The sequence below is a fragment of the Mixophyes fleayi genome, chromosome 4 (genome assembly GCF_038048845.1).
Source record: "Mixophyes fleayi isolate aMixFle1 chromosome 4, aMixFle1.hap1, whole genome shotgun sequence".
NCBI lineage: Eukaryota > Metazoa > Chordata > Amphibia > Anura > Limnodynastidae > Mixophyes > Mixophyes fleayi.
The window spans coordinates 552890-578322 of NC_134405.1; the positions used below are offsets into that span (position 1 = coordinate 552890).

Genomic DNA, 25433 nt, shown 5'->3' on the forward strand with positions numbered 1-25433 from the left:
GACTGAGATCAGCAGGATGGAGACACTCTCCATGTTCCATCTCATTGACCGAGATCAGCAGGACGGACACTCTCCATGTTCCATCTCATTGGCTGAGATCAGCAGGATGGAGACACTCTCAATGTTCCATCTCATTGACTGAGATCAGCAGGATGGAGACACTCCATGTTCCATCTCATTGACCGAGATCAGCAGGATGGAGACACTCCATGTTCCATCTCATTGACTGAGATCAGCAGGATGGAGACACTCTCCATGTTCCATCTCATTGACCGAGATCAGCAGGATGGAGACACTCCATGTTCCATCTCATTGACTGAGATCAGCAGGATGGAGACACTCCATGTTCCATCTCATTGACCGAGATCAGCAGGATGGAGACACTCCATGTTCCATCTCATTGACTGAGATCAGCAGGACGGACACTCTCCATGTTCCATCTCATTGACCGAGATCAGCAGGATGGAGACACTCTCCATGTTCCACCTCATTGACCGAGATCAGCAGGATGGAGACACTCTCCATGTTCCATCTCATTGACAGAGGTCAGCAGGACAGAGATACTCTCCATGTTCCATCTCATTGACTGAGATCAGCTGGATGGAGACACGCCCCATGTTCCATCTCATTGACCGAGATCAGCAGGACGGAGACACTCTCCATGTTCTATCTCTTTGACCGAGATCAGCAGGACGGACACTCTCCATGTTCCATCTCATTGACCGAGATCAGCAGGACGGAGACACTCTCCATGTTCCATCTCATTGACCGAGGTCAGCAGGACAGAGATACTCTCCATGTTCCATCTCATTGACTGAGATCAGCTGGATGGAGACACTCTCCATGTTCCATCTCATTGACCGAGATCAGCAGGACGGACACTCTCCATGTTCCATCTCATTGACCGAGATCAGCAGGACGGACACTCTCCATGTTCCATCTCACGGACCGAGATCAGGAGGGCAGAGACTATTTCCATGTTCCATTTAACTGACGGACTCTGGTTGTATTCCCGGGTGGATGTTTGAGTCTGAGATCAGCAGGACAGACACTCTATCCATGTTCCATCCCACTGACCATGATCAGCAGGACATGTCAGGAGGACATTCTCTAGATGTTGAATCTCACTAACTGATCCGGAATGTCCCCACTGCTGGATTTAGCATTCAGGATGATTTAGTCATGTGTTAATGAGAATGCCCCATCACACGTTGCTAAACTAACATCTCCACACTTTTTTTAAATCAGCAGAAGATGACTGGTACAGATAATTGTAAGAAAAAAATATGTGAACAGAAATGCAACCTTAACCCCTACTACCCAAATCCCCCTTTTCTACCCACATTCCCCTCCTTTTTTTATCTCCCCTCAACCTTCTCACCATCACCACAATCATTTATCTACTGTTCTGACACTTTCTCACGCAGCTCTCACCTCCGGGTCCTTTCATTCTCAGGTACTTCAGAGCGAGAAAAGGTGGGAGAGTGGGCATTCTACTTTCTCCTGGTGGTGTCTTGAGGGACAAACATTATCTCTCTCCTCCTCTTCCTTCTAAGTCCACAACATCTGTCTCTTGTACTCACTCAAACTTAGTTGTGAAGTCATTTTCCACTCCATGGTCCAGTCTCCCAATTTTTTTGTAATTTTGCCACCTAGCTCCCTCATTTCTCACTATCCCGTTGACTTTATTGCCACTAAACTTCTTTCCCTCACTTCCTCCTTTGCCCACCTCCTCTCTCACAGCTCTTTTCTTTGCCAGTCACTTTAGCAGCATAATCCATTAGGATACCACCTCCCATCAGCCTCCACTTGCCTTACCCACCCCATTCCCTACTTCCCTCTACACCCTCAGAATATTCTACCTTGTAACTGGGGATGAGGTCTTTGTGCTCCTGTCTTCCTTTCTGCTCTCAACCTGCCCCTGATCCCATAACCTGTCATCTTCTTTTCCCTGTCCCCCTTAATGTCTAATTGGATCTAGTTACACCTCTTCAACCTCTCTCTCTCTCCAGTATCTTCCCTGCTTCTTTAAGAACACCCTAGGCATGTTTATAACCACCTCACAAACGTTTTCCATTCTCTCTCACTCCCTCCTTGACCATCGGCAGCCAGATTCCCATCCCCATCACATCACAGGGCCTGCCCTTGCAAAAATGACCAATCCTACTTCCCTACTCTGTTCATCCCTACACTAGCTTCTCATACTCTAATTATACACACCCGCCATCCCACACCTCCACTCCTGCACCTGAACTCCCAATGGTTACCACCTCCCACTCCTTCCATGATTTCTTTTATACTGCTATCCACCTATGGGATGATATCCCACATCCAATCAAACTCTCCCTCAGCTCTGCGTTGTACCTGCCCCTCAAGTTGTTAGTCTCACTCTTACCCATTAGATTGTAAGCTCTCAGGCGCAGGGTCTCCTGTCCTCCTCTCTTCTTTTCGGTTCCTATCTTGTCAAGTAGTTCGTTCTTCTCATTATGTCTTGTATGTTCCATATTATGCTTTATGTTTTAGTATTTTTGTTATTTAAGTAGTTCACTATTTTGCTTCCTGCGCAACTATTCTTAATGTATAATGCATAATTCCCCATGTACAGTGCTGCAGAATATTGTGGTGCTCTATGATTATAATACATACATTATACCCCAACCCCAACATTATACCCCAACAGCAACATTATACCCCAACCCCAACATTATACCCCAACATTATACCCCAACAGCACCCATATTGATTATATATTACACGTTGTCATATATTTCAGTAGAAGGCCATTATTTTCTAATGGTGCTTGAGTGACTGCCTCCTAAAGTGTTCCAGCTACAGATGGTGGCAATAGACAGAAATCATGGGGCCCACTATATGGTAAATACTGGGGTAACAGTTCACATGGCTCATTCATTGACAGCCACGTAGCGTATACCACATCGCAGCTAAATTATGTACATCTCATGCACAAACCAAGCAGTGCACAAATCATCCACAATCTCTTGGTTATTGTTCATTCTTTCTTTTTTTAACTCTTATCCCCTCTTCCGATGCTGTTGGAGGTTTTGTGGCTGCATTACAAAGGGATCAGTAGGTCCTATTACAGATCATATCTGCAAGTTTCCCTCAATGCCTCACAGACACCGCCTTGTACTAAACCAGAGCTGAATGTTTATTTCTCTTAATGAGCAACTAGTAGGGTGTGTTCTAAAAGGCACTTACAATGTGAGCAGGCCTTGACAAATTTGTTAAAAATAAAGTCTAAAATATACAGAGCCATATCTGGTGCCAAGTCTAATATACAGAGTCATATCTGATGCCAAGTCTAATATAAAGAGCCATATCTGGTACCAAGTCTAATATACAGAGCCATATCTGGTACCAAGTCTAATATACAGAGTCATATCTGGTGCCAAGTCTAATATACAGAGCCATATCTGGTGCCAAGTCTAATATACAGAGTCATATCTGATGCCAAGTCTAATATACAGAGCCATATCTGGTACCAAGTCTAATATACAGAGTCATATCTGGTGCCAAGTCTAATATACAGAGCCATATCTGGTACCAAGTCTAATATACAGAGCCATATCTGGTACCAAGTCTAATATACAGAGTCATATCTGGTACCAAGTCTAATATAAAGAGCCATATCTGGTACCAAGTCTAATATACAGAGCCATATCTGGTACCAAGTCTAATATACAGAGCCATATCTGGTGCCAAGTCTAATATAAAGAGCCATATCTGGTACCAAGTCTAATATACAGAGCCATATCTGGTACCAAGTCTAATATACAGAGTCATATCTGGTACCAAGTCTAATATAAAGAGCCATATCTGGTACCAAGTCTAATATACAGAGCCATATCTGGTACCAAGTCTAATATACAGAGCCATATCTGGTACCAAGTCTAATATACAGAGCCATATCTGGTACCAAGTCTAATATAAAGAGCCATATCTGGTACCAAGTCTAATATACAGAGTCATATCTGGTACCAAGTCTAATATACAGAGCCATATCTGGTACCAAGTCTAATATACAGAGCCATATCTGGTACCAAGTCTAATATACAGAGCCATATCTGGTACCAAGTCTAATATACAGAGCCATATCTGGTACCAAGTCTAATATACAGAGCCATATCTGGTACCAAGTCTAATATACAGAGTCATATCTGGTACCAAGTCTAATATACAGAGCCATATCTGGTACCAAGTCTAATATACAGAGCCATATCTGGTACCAAGTCTAATATACAGAGCCATATCTGGTACCAAGTCTAATATACAGAGCCATATCTGGTACCAAGTCTAATATACAGAGCCATATCTGGTACCAAGTCTAATATACAGAGTCATATCTGGTACCAAGTCTAATATACAGAGCCATATCTGGTACCAAGTCTAATATACAGAGCCATATCTGGTACCAAGTCTAATATACAGAGCCATATCTGGTACCAAGTCTAATATACAGAGCCATATCTGGTACCAAGTCTAATATACAGAGCCATATCTGGTACCAAGTCTAATATACAGAGCCATATCTGGTACCAAGTCTAATATACAGAGCCATTTCTGGTACCAAGTCTAGTATACAGAGCCATATCTGGTACCAAGTCTAATATACAGAGCCATATCTGGTACCAAGTCTAGTATACAGAGTCATATCTGGTACCAAGTCTAATATACAGAGCCATTTCTGGTACCAAGTCTAGTATACAGAGCCATATCTGGTACCAAGTCTAATATACAGAGTCATATCTGGTACCAAGTCTAATATACAGAGCCATATCTGGTACCAAGTCTAATATACAGAGTCATATCTGGTACCAAGTCTAATATACAGAGCCATATCTGGTACCAAGTCTAATATACAGAGCCATATCTGGTACCAAGTCTAGTATACAGAGCCCTTTCTGATGAGAAGTCCAATGGAGGGCTGCATATTCACTACTTTACAGACCAAAGAGAAATCCAGGGAGAGAGATGAGATCTGGAAATTGGTCAGATGTTTTATAGAGGTTAAAGCGGCTGACAGAGTTCAGTGATGGGTGGAGCACATGTGCAAGTGCTGAAGGAACAAATTCTAAATGCAAAAAGCCGTAAGAGATAGGGATTCAGAAGAAAAGCAGGAAGATGTGAGTGTGGTCCAGGCAAATCAAATGGGGCAGACTTTACGTTTCCATACAGAGGAGAACATGAAATCTAGGAGACATTGAAGATCAAACAGTGTCCACATTACATAGATCTGGTTGTTCAGGCACTGGGCCTAGCTATAGGATAGCTACGATAAAGGGGCTCTAAGTCTTACAAATGTTCTATTGTGAGACTGTCAACCAATCTGACTTTCTCAGATCTTCTGTGGATTAGACAGTTCATTTCTGGCTCAATACCTGGCTGGAACGTGTTTAAATTGGCAATGCCTCTCTGAGGCATATTCAACGTGAATACAGATCCGGTAATGATGATTACACATGTTCTTTCATATACCGCATCAAACGATGGGAGTCAGCAGCCAACAGGGTTTCTTCCCTGCTGGATTAAACTTGGTTATCTATGGTAAGATGGGCTAACACGCTGTATAATCATTGGACAATGGGCAGCATGGTTGGCGAAGTGGTTAGCACTTCTGCCTCACAGCACTGGGGTCATGAGTTCAATTCCCAATCATGGCCTTATCTGTGTGGAGTTTGTATGTTCTCCCCATGTTTGCGTGAGTTTCCTCCGGGTGCTCCGGTTTCCTCCCACACTCCAAAAACATACTGGTAGGTTAATTGGCTGCTATCAAATTGACCTTAGTCTCTTTATCTCTGTGTGTGTGTTAGGAAATTTAGACTGTAAGCTCCAATGGGGCAGGGACTGATGTGAGAGTGTTCTCTGTACAGCGCTACGGAATAAGTGGCGCTATATAAATAGCTGATGATGATGATGGACAATCCAAACACTTTAATTGGCTGACTGCTATGTGGCTAACACAAGTAGAAGAGAATGAGAGGAGGGATTTGTATCTACAGATAACAGTAGATAGCAGGGATGCATTGGGGGGGGGCTCCAGTTACCCAGAGACCCCCCTTTCTCTAATCATGGAACTTCCCAGTTAGTATTATATTAAATTTACTATAACACATTGCAGCCTAGGAAAGATTTCCATGGGCATCTGCATAGGTTTACATGAACATTGCCCTCAACAAAATGGCGCCATCACTTTTGTCTCTTTTGTTTTATTTTTGTATCTAGTGCTCTAGTGTTTGTCTGACATGGACAATACAGAAAGTAAAATCTGCAGTCTGATTTTTAATACTTTTTTTGAATTGAGTGTGAGGAGATTAATATTAGTAGAGTGAAATGTGGTCAGATGTATGTACATCAGTGATCACATTAATCTGCAGATTACTTTATTCTTTATGTAACATTTTATTACATTCATGTACATTTTATGGTTCTAATTCTAGTGTTCGTATCTGAATACAGCACTACGGCCTAATGTCTGTTATCTATGCAACTCTGAATTGTTTTGCTATGCTGTCATTTCCGTGTTGTACATTTGGATACTGCATGGTGCCACTTCTGCTTGTTATTTCAATGCCATATATATATATATATATAGTTTTAGTGCACAGTACTACTTCTCTTCATGTAATTTTCATGCTTTACATTTGGGAAGATATCCCCTGCTCATGCACCGCCATGTCGTCGTTGGCCATGATTTTTTAGAGAAATTAAAAGTTAAGCTTAAGAATATTTCTAATAAGTTAGACTTACCAGGTTTTGACAAAATTTCCCGATCAGGGTCAAATTTCCAGAAAACCGTCAATAAAACTGGCAGTGGAAACAGTGGAGCAAGCGCCTCTCAGTAGCGGCTTCTGCACCAGTTATTAGATTACACCTTACACCCTGTCACTTAACCAAACTCCTTATTTACAGTCACACAATCTAACTACAAAAACGTGTCTGTTGCTGCTTTAGTTCAGCAAGTTTGTTTTTGTTTTGTTTTTGCTTTGTTCCAAAATCAAACATTTGGAATCCCCTCTCGAAACGTATGCTGACCAAACTCAATGCATTTATTACCATGGATTGATGTGAGCCATTCACCCAATGACTGCAACCTCGGAAGCAATGAGAATCAAGCTAGAGACTTATAATATCACCTTTTCCAACCCAGTATTAACATTTACCAGAGCCGTAACTTATAATTCTAGCGCCTGGGGCGGGAAAGACAAATGCCGCCCCCCAGCCCTCAATTTTAACTAAATTAACCTAAAATATACCTAAATTGCGCCCCCCTTCAGCGTTCGCCCCTATGGCACAGCCCTAGTTAAGGCCCTGACATTTACATAAGTAGCGCAGACATATCCCTTTGCACTTTATAATTGGGAAGAAACACAGTAATAAAACAGGACTGGGTATTACAGACAGAGAGAGGAAGGAGGGCGCTACTCTCAGCTTACAGTCTGTAAGGAAATAAGCATATTCCATATTGGTCCAGCCAGATTGTGATGGGTGCTTAGTGGTGCTGTGTGATCCAGTCACTCAGTCATTTTTGTCTGGGGGTCAGAGGGTTTTTAATATAGAAAGATAATAAATGTAAGGTTGTGTGAGCTCTGTAGAGGGGGGTAATAGAGTAGATTGCCTCGGGAGTAAGGGGGTTATATGATCCAGTCACACAACAATGCTGTAAGGTTGTGTGAGCTCTGTAGGGGGGTAATAGAGTAGATTGCCTCGGGAGTAAGGGGGTTATATGATCCAGTCACACAACAATGCTGTAAGGTTGTGTGAGCTCTGTAGAGGGGGGTAATAGAGTAGATTGCCTCGGGAGTAAGGGGGTTATATGATCCAGTCACACAACAATGCTGTAAGGTTGTGTGAGCTCTGTAGAGGGGGGTAATAGAGTAGATTGCCTCGGGAGTAAGAGGGTTATATGATCCAGTCACACAACAATGCTGTAAGGTTGTGTGAGCTCTGTAGAGGGGGGTAATAGAGTAGATTGCCTCGGGAGTAAGGGGGTTATATGATCCAGTCACACAACAGTGCTGTAAGGTTGTGTGGGCTCTGTAGAGGGGGGTAATAGAGTAGATTGCCTCGGGAGTAAGGGGGTTATATGATCCAGTCACACAACAATGCTGTAAGGTTGTGTGAGCTCTGTAGAGGGGGGTAATAGAGTAGATTGCCTCGGGAGTAAGAGGGTTATATGATCCAGTCACACAACAATGCTGTAAGGTTGTGTGAGCTCTGTAGAGGGGGGTAATAGAGTAGATTGCCTCGGGAGTAAGAGGGTTATATGATCCAGTCACACAACAATGCTGTAAGGTTGTGGGAGCTCTGTAGAGGGGGGTAATAGAGTAGATTGCCTCGGGAGTAAGAGGGTTATATGATCCAGTCACACAACAATGCTGTAAGGTTGTGTGAGCTCTGTAGAGGGGGGTAATAGAGTAGATTTCCTCGGGAGTAAGAGGGTTATATGATCCAGTCACACAACAATGCTGTAAGGTTGTGTGAGCTCTGTAGAGGGGGGTAATAGAGTAGATTGCCTCGGGAGTAAGGGGGTTATATGATCCAGTCACACAACAATGCTGTAAGGTTGTGTGAGCTCTGTAGAGGGGGGTAATAGAGTAGATTGCCTCGGGAGTAAGAGGGTTATATGATCCAGTCACACAACAATGCTGTAAGGTTGTGTGAGCTCTGTAGGGGGGTAATAGAGTAGATTGCCTCGGGAGTAAGGGGGTTATATGATCCAGTCACACAACAGTGCTGTAAGGTTGTGTGGGCTCTGTAGAGGGGGGTAATAGAGTAGATTGCCTCGGGAGTAAGGGGGTTATATGATCCAGTCACACAACAATGCTGTAAGGTTGTGTGAGCTCTGTAGAGGGGGGTAATAGAGTAGATTGCCTCGGGAGTAAGAGGGTTATATGATCCAGTCACACAACAATGCTGTAAGGTTGTGTGAGCTCTGTAGAGGGGGGTAATAGAGTAGATTGCCTCGGGAGTAAGGGGGTTATATGATCCAGTCACACAACAATGCTGTAAGGTTGTGTGAGCTCTGTAGAGGGGGGTAATAGAGTAGATTGCCTCGGGAGTAAGAGGGTTATATGATCCAGTCACACAACAGTGCTGTAAGGTTGTGTGAGCTCTGTAGAGGGGGGTAATAGAGTAGATTGCCTCGGGAGTAAGGGGGTTATATGATCCAGTCACACAACAATGCTGTAAGGTTGTGTGAGCTCTGTAGAGGGGTAATAGAGTAGATTTCCTCGGGAGTAAGAGGGTTATATGATCCAGTCACACAACAGTGCTGTAAGGTTGTGTGAGCTCTGTAGGGGGGTAATAGAGTAGATTGCCTCAGGAGTAAGGGGGTTATATGATCCAGTCACACAACAGTGCTGTAAGGTTGTGTGAGCTCTGTAGGGGGGTAATAGAGTAGATTGCCTCGGGAATAAGAGGGTTATATGATCCAGTCACACAACAATGCTGTAAGGTTGTGTGAGCTCTGTAGGGGGGTAATAGAGTAGATTGCCTCGGGAATAAGAGGGTTATATGATCCAGTCACACAACAATGCTGTAAGGTTGTGTGAGCTCTGTAGAGGGGGGTAATAGAGTAGATTGCCTCGGGAGTAAGGGGGTTATATGATCCAGTCACACAACAATGCTGTAAGGTTGTGTGAGCTCTGTAGAGGGGGGTAATAGAGTAGATTGCCTCGGGAGTAAGGGGGTTATATGATCCAGTCACACAACAATGCTGTAAGGTTGTGTGAGCTCTGTAGGTGGGTAATAGAGTAGATTTCCTCAGGAGTAAGGGGGTTATATGATCCAGTCACACAACAATGCTGTAAGGTTGTGTGAGCTCTGTAGAGGGGGGTAATAGAGTAGATTGCCTCGGGAGTAAGGGGGTTATATGATCCAGTCACACAACAGTGCTGTAAGGTTGTGTGAGCTCTGTAGGGGGGTAATAGAGTAGATTTCCTCAGGAGTAAGGGGGTTATATGATCCAGTCACACAACAATGCTGTAAGGTTGTGTGAGCTCTGTAGAGGGGGGTAATAGAGTAGATTGCCTCGGGAGTAAGGGGGTTATATGATCCAGTCACACAACAATGCTGTAAGGTTGTGTGAGCTCTGTAGAGGGGGGTAATAGAGTAGATTGCCTCGGGAGTAAGAGGGTTATATGATCCAGTCACACAACAATGCTGTAAGGTTGTGTGAGCTCTGTAGAGGGGGGTAATAGAGTAGATTGCCTCGGGAGTAAGGGGGTTATATGATCCAGTCACACAACAATGCTGTAAGGTTGTGTGAGCTCTGTAGGTGGGTAATAGAGTAGATTTCCTCAGGAGTAAGGGGGTTATATGATCCAGTCACACAACAATGCTGTAAGGTTGTGTGAGCTCTGTAGAGGGGGGTAATAGAGTAGATTGCCTCGGGAGTAAGGGGGTTATATGATCCAGTCACACAACAGTGCTGTAAGGTTGTGTGAGCTCTGTAGGGGGGTAATAGAGTAGATTTCCTCAGGAGTAAGGGGGTTATATGATCCAGTCACACAACAATGCTGTAAGGTTGTGTGAGCTCTGTAGAGGGGGGTAATAGAGTAGATTGCCTCGGAAGTAAGGGGGTTATATGATCCAGTCACACAACAATGCTGTAAGGTTGTGTGAGCTCTGTAGAGGGGGGTAATAGAGTAGATTGCCTCGGGAGTAAGAGGGTTATATGATCCAGTCACACAACAATGCTGTAAGGTTGTGTGAGCTCTGTAGAGGGGGGTAATAGAGTAGATTGCCTCGGGAGTAAGGGGGTTATATGATCCAGTCACACAACAATGCTGTAAGGTTGTGTGAGCTCTGTAGAGGGGGGTAATAGAGTAGATTGCCTCGGGAGTAAGAGGGTTATATGATCCAGTCACACAACAATGCTGTAAGGTTGTGTGAGCTCTGTAGAGGGGGGTAATAGAGTAGATTGCCTCGGGAGTAAGGGGGTTATATGATCCAGTCACACAACAATGCTGTAAGGTTGTGTGAGCTCTGTAGAGGGGTAATAGAGTAGATTTCCTCGGGAGTAAGAGGGTTATATGATCCAGTCACACAACAATGCTGTAAGGTTGTGTGAGCTCTGTAGGTGGGTAATAGAGTAGATTTCCTCAGGAGTAAGGGGGTTATATGATCCAGTCACACAACAATGCTGTAAGGTTGTGTGAGCTCTGTAGAGGGGGGTAATAGAGTAGATTGCCTCGGGAGTAAGGGGGTTATATGATCCAGTCACACAACAGTGCTGTAAGGTTGTGTGAGCTCTGTAGGGGGGTAATAGAGTAGATTTCCTCAGGAGTTAGGGGGTTATATGATCCAGTCACACAACAATGCTGTAAGGTTGTGTGAGCTCTGTAGAGGGGGGTAATAGAGTAGATTGCCTCGGGAGTAAGGGGGTTATATGATCCAGTCACACAACAGTGCTGTAAGGTTGTGTGAGCTCTGTAGAGGGGGGTAATAGAGTAGATTGCCTCGGGAGTAAGGGGGTTATATGATCCAGTCACACAACAATGCTGTAAGGTTGTGTGAGCTCTGTAGAGGGGGGTAATAGAGTAGATTGCCTCGGGAGTAAGGGGGTTATATGATCCAGTCACACAACAATGCTGTAAGGTTGTGTGAGCTCTGTAGAGGGGGGTAATAGAGTAGATTGCCTCGGGAGTAAGAGGGTTATATGATCCAGTCACACAACAATGCTGTAAGGTTGTGTGAGCTCTGTAGAGGGGGGTAATAGAGTAGATTGCTTCGGGAGTAAGAGGGTTATATGATCCAGTCACACAACAATGCTGTAAGGTTGTGTGAGCTCTGTAGAGGGGGGTAATAGAGTAGATTGCCTCGGGAGTAAGAGGGTTATATGATCCAGTCACACAACAATGCTGTAAGGTTGTGGGAGCTCTGTAGAGGGGGGTAATAGAGTAGATTGCCTCGGGAGTAAGAGGGTTATATGATCCAGTCACACAACAATGCTGTAAGGTTGTGTGAGCTCTGTAGAGGGGGGTAATAGAGTAGATTTCCTCGGGAGTAAGAGGGTTATATGATCCAGTCACACAACAATGCTGTAAGGTTGTGTGAGCTCTGTAGGGGGGTAATAGAGTAGATTGCCTCGGGAGTAAGAGGGTTATATGATCCAGTCACACAACAATGCTGTAAGGTTGTGTGAGCTCTGTAGGGGGGTAATAGAGTAGATTGCCTCAGGAGTAAGGGGGTTATATGATCCAGTCACACAACAATGCTGTAAGGTTGTGTGAGCTCTGTAGAGGGGTAATAGAGTAGATTTCCTCGGGAGTAAGGGGGTTATATGATCCAGTCACACAACAATGCTGTAAGGTTGTGTGAGCTCTGTAGAGGGGTAATAGAGTAGATTGCCTCGGGAGTAAGGGGGTTATATGATCCAGTCACACAACAATGCTGTAAGGTTGTGTGAGCTCTGTAGAGGGGGGTAATAGAGTAGATTGCCTCGGGAGTAAGGGGGTTATATGATCCAGTCACACAACAATGCTGTAAGGTTGTGTGAGCTCTGTAGGGGGGTAATAGAGTAGATTGCCTCGGGAGTAAGAGGGTTATATGATCCAGTCACACAACAATGCTGTAAGGTTGTGTGAGCTCTGTAGAGGGGGGTAATAGAGTAGATTGCCTCGGGAGTAAGGGGATTATATGATCCAGTCACACAACAATGCTGTAAGGTTGTGTGAGCTCTGTAGAGGGGGGTAATAGAGTAGATTGCCTCAGGAGTAAGAGGGTTATATGATCCAGTCACACAACAATGCTGTAAGGTTGTGTGAGCTCTGTAGAGGGGGGTAATAGAGTAGATTGCCTCGGGAGTAAGAGGGTTATATGATCCAGTCACACAACAATGCTGTAAGGTTGTGTGAGCTCTGTAGAGGGGGGTAATAGAGTAGATTGCCTCGGGAGTAAGAGGGTTATATGATCCAGTCACACAACAATGCTGTAAGGTTGTGTGAGCTCTGTAGAGGGGTAATAGAGTAGATTGCCTCGGGAGTAAGGGGGTTATATGATCCAGTCACACAACAATGCTGTAAGGTTGTGTGAGCTCTGTAGGGGGGTAATAGAGTAGATTGCCTCGGGAGTAAGAGGGTTATATGATCCAGTCACACAACAATGCTGTAAGGTTGTGTGAGCTCTGTAGGTGGGTAATAGAGTAGATTGCCTCGGGAGTAAGGGGGTTATATGATCCAGTCACACAACAATGCTGTAAGGTTGTGTGAGCTCTGTAGAGGGGTAATAGAGTAGATTGCCTCGGGAGTAAGAGGGTTATATGATCCAGTCACACAACAATGCTGTAAGGTTGTGTGAGCTCTGTAGAGGGGGGTAATAGAGTAGATTGCCTCGGGAGTAAGGGGGTTATATGATCCAGTCACACAACAATGCTGTAAGGTTGTGTGAGCTCTGTAGAGGGGGGTAATAGAGTAGATTGCCTCAGGAGTAAGGGGGTTATATGATCCAGTCACACAACAATGCTGTAAGGTTGTGTGAGCTCTGTAGGGGGGTAATAGAGTAGATTGCCTCGGGAGTAAGAGGGTTATATGATCCAGTCACACAACAATGCTGTAAGGTTGTGTGAGCTCTGTAGGGGGGTAATAGAGTAGATTGCCTCGGGAGTAAGGGGGTTATATGATCCAGTCACACAACAATGCTGTAAGGTTGTGTGAGCTCTGTAGGGGGGTAATAGAGTAGATTGCCTCGGGAGTAAGGGTGCTTTGGGGATTTGATAAGCTGCATGAAGAGATGAGTTCTGAGGGGACGCTGGAAGGTTTGGAGCTGGGGAAAGTCTTGTTGTACGAGGAAGGAAATGCCACAGAGTGGGAGCAGCCTGAGACCTGTACCTGGGAATGGGAGCCGGTAATGAGGGTGGATGAGAGACGCAGAACAGAGATTGGAGATATTATCAGACAAAGAGATGGATGATTCTGTGCCTTGTAAGTTTGTAGAAGTATTTTAGATTGGATTCTGTACAAAAAAAAAACAGGAAACCAAAATAGAGACTGACAGAGCGGAGCAGCAGCGGTAGAACGATTTACAAGGAAAAGTCGCTGCATTCTCAGCACATTGTAGTGGGAGAGTCTGGTTCAGGGAAGACCAGTAAGGTAGAAATAGTAATAGTTAATGTGGGAGATGATGAGTGTAAAGCGCACGGTAAAAACATATCTCCCAATGGAAGAACAATGGCAACAGTAAGGATCAGATTGCAAAGCATTCATGATTATTTTACAGACATATTATGTGTGTATAATTGGAATATATAATATAGATCAAGATGAGGGGGATGCAGAGTTCATAGGTCATCAGGTTTGTACCCTTGAATCAAACAAACTCTAAATTTATAGCAATGAATAAATGGCTTCATCTATCCCTGTTTGTAAAATGTAGATATCTGGATTAAGAAGGAAAAAGGGAGATGGTGCCAGTGGTCATAGAGGTATGTCATGAGGAATTGTGCAGTCAGCTGCTGGTACAAGATCCCTACAGGGATAGTAACAATGGCTCCTGGGGCAGTTGTAGATAAGCTTGGGGTAGGATATTGGGGCAGTTGTAGATAAGCTTGGGGTAGGATATTGGGGCAGTTGTAGATAAGCTTGGGGTAGGATATTGGGGCAGTTGTAGATAAGCTTGGGGTAGGATATTGGGGCAGTTGTAGATAAGCTTGGGGTAGGATAGTGGGGCAGTTGTAGATAAGCTTGGGGTAGGATATTGGGGCAGTTGTAGATAAGCTTGGGGTAGGATATTGGGGCAGTTGTAGATAAGCTTGGGGTAGGATATTGGGGCAGTTGTAGATAAGCTTGGGGTAGGATATTGGGCAGATGTAGATATAGTTGGGTGAGGATATTGGGACTGTTTTAGATAAAGTTGAATTAAGGTGTTGGGCTATTGGGGCAGTTGTAGATAATGTTGGATTAAGGTATGATGTATTGGTGCAGTTGTGGTAGTTGAAGGTTAGGGCAGATAAATTTATAAGATCTACCAGTAGAAGAGGGTTCAGGAAATTAGCAATGTCTAGAACTTGTGACTCCTGCGAACATGGACTATGGGACACAGAGTGGGATCTACACTGTGCTGAGCCAGGTTCTATCCCAGCACACCTTGGAGTCACAATTCTATTGTCTTTCTCCAGGTCCTGTCGGCTGTGCACTTACCCTTCAGTTTGGCTCTCGTCCTGTTGTCATCCTAGGAGGGCTTCTCTCATCCCTTGGGATGTTCCTTGCCTCTTTCTCCACTGACCTATACCAGCTTTACTTGAGCATCGGAGGGGTCTCAGGTAACTCTTGTCTCCTGTTTTAAAAGTAACTTTTCTGTGCGGGTTACCCAACATTGGGAGTGTATTAATGATTGCTCCCTACTGTCTTTAGCATAAAGTCACCCTGCAGGGGAAGGAACGGACATATAACTCCCATGTGTCAAGATCACTTTGCAGAGAGAGGGTTAGAACCATAGCTTCCATCCGACTGTGTCACCCTGCAGGGGGAGGGACAGACTCAAACTCCCATCTGTGCCCATTACAGTGTAAGAATATTTCTCTTCATTCTCCATGGATTAGAGGTAACGTTGTGTATCTTTCCCTGCAGGACTTGGATGGGCTTTGATATTTGCCCCCTCGATGGCCGCTGTCACATGCTACTTTTCTCGCAGGCGGTCACTAGCTACAGGATTTGTGCTGACTGGTGCTGGTGTCTTCTCATTTGCCCTTACGCCCCTCCTGCAATACCTGGTGGAAGTGTACTCATGGCGGGGCGCCATGCTCTTGCTGTCTGGGGTGGCACTACATTCTGTACCTTGTGGAGCTCTGCTCCGTGCACCCAGCGAGGATCCACCTCGTCACCCTCGCTCATTTTTGTGGGGATGGGAACTGCTTTGTGATTGGACCTTTATGCGTTACTGTTTGGCAATAACATTGATCAATGCTGGTTACTTTGTGCCCTTTACTCATCTGGTTGCTCATATGCGGGCGAAAGGTGTTGGGGAACGTCAGGCAGCTTTGTTAATGGCTCTAGTTGGCATTGCAGATGTTGGTGGGCGTCTATTTGCTGGTTGGTTGTCTGATCTCATACCAAAGCGCACAATGCTCCTTCTCAGCTTTTGGACAGGAGTTGCTGCAGGGGTCCTCGGACTTCTCCCCTTTGCGGTTAAAGAGGTTGAGATGGGTGTGGCTGCAGTTGCATTTGGCTTTTGTGCTGGTGCACTTACCCCTGGGGTATTCTCTGCCCTCCCGTGGGTGGTTGGGGGTGAAAGAGTTCTTCCTGCCCTTGGACTGCTGCAAATGTTGGAGAGTGTGGGAGGCCTGCTTGGAGCTCCGATATCAGGTGAGACATCTATAATTTGTTAATACAAGTGGTGGAGACAGCAAGGAGATTGAAAGGACTGGAGAGATGGCAGATACACTTCCAGGATTGGCCAGGTGGCAGTGGCCCTACCAAGAGTGGAGGGACGACAGATAAATTACCAAGAGTTGGGAGAGAGCAGGGAACCTGCCAGGAGTGGGGAGATGGCAGAAACCCTACCAAGAGTGGAGAGACAGCAGATAAATTACCAAGAGTGGGCAGATGGCAGATAAATAACAAGAGTGGAGAGACAGCAGATAAATTACCAAGAGTGGGCAGATGGCAGATAAATTACCAAGAAAGGGAGATGGCAGATAAATTACCAAGAGTGGGGAGATGGCAGATAAATTACCAAGAGTGGACAGATGGCAGATAAATTACCAAGAGTGGACAGATGGCAGATAAATTACCAAGAGTGGACAGATGGCAGATAAATTACCAAGAGTGGGCAGATGGCAGATAAATACCAAGAGTGGGCAGATGGCAGATAAATTACCAAGAAAGGGAGATGGCAGATAAATTACCAAGAGTGGGGAGATGGCAGATAAATTACCAAGAGTGGGCAGATGGCAGATAAATACCAAGAGTGGACAGATGGCAGATAAATACCAAGAGTGGGAAGATGGCAGATAAATTACCAAGAGTGGACAGATGGCAGATAAATACCAAGAGTGGGCAGATGGCAGATAAATTACCAAGAGTGGAGAGATGGCAGATAAATACCAAAAGTGGGCAGATGGCAGATAAATTACCAAGAGTGGGGAGATGGCAGATAAATACCAAGAAAGGGAGATGGCAGATAAATTACCAAGAGTGGACAGATGGCAGATAAATACCAAGAGTGGGCAGATGGCAGATAAATACCAAGAGTGGGCAGATGGCAGATAAATACCAAGAGTGGGCAGATGGCAGATAAATACCAAGAGTGGGGAGATGGCAGATAAATACCAAGAGTGGGCAGATGGCAGATAAATACCAAGAGTGGGCAGATGGCAGATAAATACCAAGAAAGGGAGATGGCAGATAAATTACCAAGAGTGGAGAGATGGCAGATAAATACCAAGAGTGGGCAGATGGCAGATAAATACCAAGAGTGGAGAGACGGCAGATAAATACCAAGAGTGGACAGATGGCAGATAAATACCAAGAGTGGGCAGATGGCAGATAAATACCAAGAGATGGCAGATAAATACCAAGAGTGGGGAGATGGCAGATAAATACCAAGAGTGGGCAGATGGCAGATAAATACCAAGAGTGGGGGATGGCAGATAAATACCAAGAGTGGGCAGATGGCAGATAAATACCAAGAGTGGGCAGATGGCAGATAAATACCAAGAGTGGGGAGATGGCAGATAAATACCAAGAGTGGGCAGATGGCAGATAATTTACCAAGAGTGGAGAGACAGCAGATAAATACCAAGAGTGGGCAGATGGCAGATAAATACCAAGAGTGGGCAGATGGCAGATAAATACCAAGAGTGGGGAGATGGCAGATAAATTACCAAGAAAGGGAGATGGCAGATAAATTACCAAGAAAGGGAGATGGCAGATAAATTACCAAGAGTGGGGAGATGGCAGATAAATACCAAGAGTGGGCAGATGGCAGATAAATACCAAGAGTGGGGAGATGGCAGATAAATACCAAGAGTGGGCAGATGGCAGATAAATTACCAAGAGTGGAAAGATGGCAGATAAATTACCAAGAAAGGGAGATGGAAGATAAATTACCAAGAAAGGGAGATGGCAGATAAATTACCAAGAAAGGGAGATGGCAGGGACCCTGCCAGGAGTGGGGGAACAGCAAAGACACTATGAGGAGAGGGGTCACAGCAGAGTACCTGAAGTGGGAAGACTGCAGATACCTAGCCCTCACCTGATTAAAGTAGGTACCTCCCACTCATCATCTTTTAGAGTGATCCTCCTGTTATAAATGTTCGGAGAGGAAATGGTAATTTGACAGTAACCACACAGATACATAGATTATAAGGAGAGGGACATGCAAATGTTTTGTTGCTGGGTGTGATATCCCCCCTCTCTTTATCCTGGTTTTATGTGCTGATAATATGCGGTGAAGTGCAAATCATTACGGAGAAACTTATTCTAAGATTAAACAAGTGTTTTATTATCTGTACAAAAGAAAGAGGGTGAGGCTGGCGATTACATATAAATATGGTTCATACACATTTCCTTGTTGCCCATTAAATGCCGTCCTAAGATTTCCAGTTTATATACAGTGGGTGCTATGACATCACTATGATGTCACGGAATATTGCATATAACATCCAGGAGATTATAGATGCTCCATCTCTCTTACAGGGTGGCTGTGTGATCTGACTGGTGACTTCTCTCTGTCTTTTATCATCTCCGGTGCTTTCCTCTTCCTCGGAGCACTCATCATCCTCACTCTCCCTGGAATCTGCTGCAGGAACAGAACCGACCAATCAGAAACCAGGACACAAAGGATCTCCGTCACTGAAACAAAATCATCACCAGCCAAACAGGACTTTGTGCAGAGCACTGGTACCAGCAGTTCTAAGTACAGTGTGGTGGAGTCCAACCATAGGAAAGGAACAGACCTTCCCTCATGCCAATGTAGCCCACTGGAAGACAGACTAGAGCAGAATGAGGTTCCAACACATCAGAGCAGACAAGAAATTCGCATCAATGGGGACACGAGTCTTACAACAGTTATCTCAGACAAGCCTCCACAACTGCTACAACATCACATCTCTGCCCCTTGCATTGTGATGTCACCACAACTCTCTAACACAGTGCTATGATGTCATCAATAAAAAGTCTATTTCATAAAATGCCTGAAGTTCGTTGGTTTGCAGCTGTCCAGTTGACGCAATCCCCAAGTCAGGCCCCGTTTGCGCAGTGGAGAGCTACAGCACAGTTGTCTCACAGAGTGGTCAGCCGCAAATCGCAGCTTCGCCGGGATAACTTTTCTGGAGCATCTGATGCCATCAGAGAAAAGTCCCGAAATATGTCCAAATACGTCTCATCTCCTATAGGGTGAAAGAGACAATATCAGAGACATCTAGACATCACAGTAAACAATCACATAGAAAACGACAGTTTGAGAAAGCCATGTTGGACTGTCCGTCTTATGTTCAGTGACTGGACCTCTTACTGCAGTCAGAACATGACCACACACATACATTTGTCGACACTCAACCTACACACAGAGACACTCCCCTGCTTATTCTACACACAGAGACACTCCCCTGCTTATTCTACACACAGTGACCCACTCCCCTGCTTATTCTACACACAGTGACACACACCCCTGCTTATTGCACACACAGTGACACAGTGACACACTCCACTGCTTATTCTACACAGTGATACACTCCCTTTCTTATTCTACACAGGAACACACTCCCCTGCTTATTCTACACACAGTGACACGCTCCCCTGCTTATTCTACACACAGTAACACGCTCCCCTGATTATTCTACACACAGTGATACACTCCTCTGCTTATGCTACACACAGTGACACACTCCCCTGCTTATTCTACACACAGTTAAACACTCCCCTGCTTATTCTACACACAGTGACCCACTCCCCTGCTTATTCTACACACAGTGACACACTCCCCTGCTTAGTCTACACACAGTGACACACTCCCCTGCTTAGTCTAAACACAGTAACACGCTCCCCTGCTTATTCTACACACAGTAACACGCTCCCCTGCTTATTCTACACACAGTGATACACTCCTCTGCTTATGCTACACACAGTGACACACTCCCCTGCTTATTCTACACAGTAATACACTCCCTTTCTTATTCTACACAGTGACACACTCCACTGCCTATTCTACACACAGTGACACACTCCACTTCTTATTCTACACAGTGACACACTCCCCTGCTTATTCTACACACAGTGACACGCTCCCCTGCTTATTCTACACACAGTGACACGCTCCCCTGCTTATTCTACGCAGTGACACACTCCCCTGCTTATTCTACACAGTGACACACTCCCCTGCATATTCTACACACAGTGACACACTACGCTGCTTATTCTACACACAGTGACACACTCCCCTGCTTATTCTACACACAGTGACACACTCCCCTTCTTATTCTACACAGTGACACACTCCCCTGCTTATTCTACACAGTGACACACTCCCCTTCTTATTCTACACAGTGACACGCTCCCCTGCTTATTCTACACACAGTGACACGCTCCCCTGCTTATTCTACACACAGTGACACGCTCCCCTGCTTATTCTACACAGTGACACACTCCCCTGCTTATTCTACAAACAGTGACACACTCCCCTTCCTATTCTACACAGTGACACACTCCCCTTATTCTACACAGTGTCACACTCCCCTTCTTATTCTACACAGTGACACGCTCCCCTACTTATTCTATACACAGTGACACACTCCCCTGCTTATTCTACACACAGTGACACACTCCCCTGCTTATTCTACACACAGTGACACACTCCCCTGCTTATTCTACACACAGTGACACACTCCCCTTCTTATTCTACACAGTGACACACTCCCCTTCTTATTCTACACAGTGACACGCTCCCCTGCTTATTCTACACACAGTGACACACTCCCCTGCTTATTCTACACACAGTGACACGCTCCCCTGCTTATTCTACACTCAGTGACACACTCCCCTTCTTATTCTACACAGTGACAGACTCCCCTTCTTATTCTACACAGTGACACACTCCCCTGCTTATTCTACACACAGTGACACACTCCCCTGCTTATTCTACACACAGTGACACACTCCCCTTCTTATTCTACACAGTGAGACACTCCCCTTCTTATTCTACACAGTGACACACTCCCCTGCTTATTCTACACACAGTGACACACTCCCCTTCTTATTCTACACAGTGACACACTCCCCTGCTTATTCTACACAGTGATACACTCCCCTTCTTATTCTACACAGTGACACACTCCACTACCTATTCTACACACAGTGACACACTCCCCTTCTTATTCTACACACAGTGACACACTCCCCTTCTTATTTTACACAGTGACACACTCCCCTGCTTATTCTACACACAGTGACACGCTCCCCTGATTATTCTACACACAGTGACACACTCCCCTGCTTATTCTACACAGTAATACACTCCCCTTCTTATTCTACACAGTGACACACTCCACTGCCTATTCTACACACAGTGACACACTCCACTTCTTATTCTACACAGTGACACACTCCCCTTCTTATTCTAAACACAGTGACCCACTCCCCTGCTTATTCTACACACAGTGACACACTCCCCTTCTTATTCTACACAGTAACACACTCCCCTGCTTATTCTACACAGAGTGATACACTCCCCTGCTTATTCTACACACAGTGACACACTCCCCTTCTTCTTCTACACAGTGACACACTCCCCTGCTTATTCTACACACAATGACACGCTCCCCTGCTTATTCTACACACAATGACACGCTCCGCTGCTTATTCTACACACAGTGACACGCTCCCCTGCTTATTCTACACACAGTGACACGCTCCCCTTCTTATTCTACACAGTGACACACTCCCCTGCTTATTCTACACAGTGACACACTCACCTGCTTATTCTACACACAGTGACATACTCCCCTTCTTATTCTACACACAGTGACACACTCCCCTTCTTATTCTACACAGTGACACACTCCCCTGCTTATTCTACACAGTGACACACTCCCCTGCTTATTCTACACAGTGACACACTCCCTTGCTTATTCTACACAGAATGACACACTCCCCTGCTTATTCTACACAGTGATACACTCCCCTTCTTATTCTACACAGTGACACACTCCCCTGCTTATTCTACACAGTGACACACTCCCCTGCTTATTCTACACACAGTGACACACTCCCCTTCTTATTCTACACAGTGACACACTCCTCTGCTTATTCTACACAGTGACACGCTCCCCTTCTTATTCTACACAGTGACACACTCCCCTGCTTATTCTACACAGAGTGACACACTCCCCTGCTTATTCTACACACAGTGACACACTCCCCTGCTTATTCTACACACAGTGACACGCTCCCCTGCTTATTCTACACAGTGACACACTCCCCTTCTTATTCTACACAGTGACACGCTCCCCTGCTTATGCTACACAGTGACACACTCCCCTTCTTATTCTACACAGTGACACACTCCCCTTCTTATTTTACACAGTGACACACTCCCCTGCTTATTCTACACACAGTGACACGCTCCCCTGATTATTCTACACACAGTGACACACTCCCCTGCTTATTCTACACAGTAATACACTCCCCTTCTTATTCTACACAGTGACACACTCCACTGCCTATTCTACACACAGTGACACACTCCACTTCTTATTCTACACAGTGACACACTCCCCTTCTTATTCTAAACACAGTGACCCACTCCCCTGCTTATTCTACACAGAGTGATACACTCCCCTGCTTATTCTACACACAGTGACACACTCCCCTTCTTATTCTACACAGTAACACACTCCCCTGCTTATTCTACACAGAGTGATACACTCCCCTGCTTATTCTACACACAGTGACACACTCCCCTTCTTCTTCTACACAGTGACACACTCACCTGCTTATTCTACACACAGTGACACACTCCCCTTCTTCTTCTACACAGTGACACACTCACCTGCTTATTCTACACACAGTGACATACTCCCCTTCTTATTCTACACACAGTGACACACTCCCCTGCTTATTCTACACAGTGACACACTCCCCTGCTTATTCTACACAGTGACACACTCCCCTGCTTATTCTACACAGTGACACACTCCACTGCTTATTCTACACAGAGTGACACACTCCCCTGCTTATTCTACACAGTGATACACTCCCCTTCTTATTCTACAAAGTGACACACTCCCCTGCTTATTCTATAAACAATGACTCACTCTCCTTCTTATTCTACACAGTGATGCACTCCCCTGATTATTCTACACACAGTGACACACTCCCCTGCTTATTCTACACAGAGTGACACACTCCCCTGCTTATTCTACACAGTGACACACTCCCCTGCTTATTCTACACAGTGACACACTCCCCTGCTTATTCTACACAGTGACACACTCCCCTGCTTATTCTACACAGTGACACACTCCCCTGCTTATTCTACACACAGTGCCACACTCCCCTGCTTATTCTACACACAGTGACACACTCCCCTTCTTATTCTACACAGTGAAACGATCCCCTGTTTGTTCTACACACAGTGACACACTCCCCTTCTTATTCTGCACAGTGAAACGCTCCCCTGCTTATTCTACACACATTGACACACTCCCCTTCCTATTCTACACAGTGACACACTCCCCTTATTCTACACAGTGTCACACTCCCCTTCTTATTCTACACAGTGACACGCTCCCCTACTTATTCTACACACAGTGACACACTCCCCTGCTTATTCTACACACAGTGACACACTCCCCTTCTTATTCTACACAGTGACACGCTCCCCTGCTTATTCTACACACAGTGACACACTCCCCTGCTTATTCTACACACAGTGACACGCTCCCCTGCTTATTCTACACAGAGTGACACACTCCCCTGCTTATTCTACACACAGTGACACACTCCCCTGCTTATTCTACACAGAGTGACACGCTCCCCTGCTTATTCTACACAGTGACACACTCCCCTTCTTATTCTACACAGTGACACGCTCCCCTGCTTATGCTACACAGTGACACACTCCCCTTCTTATTCTACACAGTGACACACTCCCCTTCTTATTCTACACAGTGACACACTCCCCTGCTTATTCTACACACAGTGACACGCTCCCCTGATTATTCTACACACAGTGACACACTCCCCTGCTTATTCTACACAGTAATACACTCCCCTTCCTTTTCTACACAGTGACACACTCCACTGCCTATTCTACACACAGTGACACACTCCACTTCTTATTCTACACAGTGACACACTCCCCTTCTTATTCTAAACACAGTGACCCACTCCCCTGCTTATTCTACACAGAGTGATACACTCCCCTGCTTATTCTACACACAGTGACACACTCCCCTTCTTCTTCTACACAGTGACACACTCCCCTGCTTATTCTACACAGTGACACACTCACCTGCTTATTCTACACACAGTGACATACTCCCCTTCTTATTCTACACACAGTGACACGCTCCCCTGCTTATTCTACACACAGTGACACGCTCCCCTTCTTATTCTACACAGTGATACACTCCCCTTCTTATTCTACACAGTGACACACTCCCCTGCTTATTCTACACAGTGACACACTCCCCTGCTTATTCTACACAGTGACACACTCCCCTGCTTATTCTACACAGAGTGACACACTCCCCTGCTTATTCTACACAGTGATACACTCCCCTTCTTATTCTACACAGTGACACACTCCCCTGCTTATTCTACACAGTGACACGCTCCCCTTCTTATTCTACACAGTGACACACTCCCCTGCTTATTCTACACAGAGTGACACACTCCCCTGCTTATTCTACACACAGTGACACACTCCCCTGCTTATTCTACACACAGTGACACGCTCCCCTGCTTATTCTACACAGTGACACACTCCCCTTCTTATTCTACACAGTGACACGCTCCCCTGCTTATGCTACACAGTGACACACTCCCCTTCTTATTCTACACAGTGACACACTCCCCTGCTTATACTACACACAGTGACACACTCCCCTGCTTATTCTACACACAGTGACACACTCCACTTCTTATTCTACACAGTGACACACTCCCCTGCTTATTCTACACAGTGACACACTCCCCTGCTTGTTCTACACAGTGACACACTCCACTGCTTATTCTACACAGAGTGACACACTCCCCTGCTTATTCTACACAGTGATACACTCCCCTTCTTATTCTACAAAGTGACACACTCCCCTGCTTATTCTATAAACAATGACTCACTCTCCTTCTTATTCTACACAGTGATGAACTCCCCTGATTATTCTACACACAGTGACCCACTCCCCTGCTTATTCTACAGAGAGTGATACACTCCCCTGCTTATTCTACACACAGTGACACACTCCCCTTCTTATT

General features: G+C 45.2%; 2 protein-coding genes across 8 annotated transcripts in view; one reads left to right on the forward strand and one right to left on the reverse strand.

The window, feature by feature from the left end:
• SLC16A13 (solute carrier family 16 member 13) overlaps positions 1-19154 on the forward strand; it is a 50399-nt gene extending 31245 nt beyond the window's left edge. For all 6 annotated transcript variants that reach the window (XM_075206096.1, XM_075206094.1, XM_075206095.1 and 3 more), the window contains 3 exons: positions 15137-15280; positions 15588-16322; positions 18657-19154. In XM_075206096.1, the coding sequence (XP_075062197.1) occupies positions 15137-15280; positions 15588-16322; positions 18657-19120 (1343 nt within the window). In that variant the 3' untranslated portion in view covers positions 19121-19154. The remainder of the gene's footprint in view (positions 1-15136; positions 15281-15587; positions 16323-18656) is intronic.
• Positions 18874-25433, reverse strand: part of ACAP1 (ArfGAP with coiled-coil, ankyrin repeat and PH domains 1) — a 167851-nt gene continuing 161291 nt past the window's right edge. For both annotated transcript variants that reach the window (XM_075206092.1, XM_075206093.1), the window contains one exon: positions 18874-19348. In XM_075206092.1, coding sequence (XP_075062193.1) covers positions 19242-19348 — 107 coding nt within the window. In that variant the 3' untranslated portion in view covers positions 18874-19241. The remainder of the gene's footprint in view (positions 19349-25433) is intronic.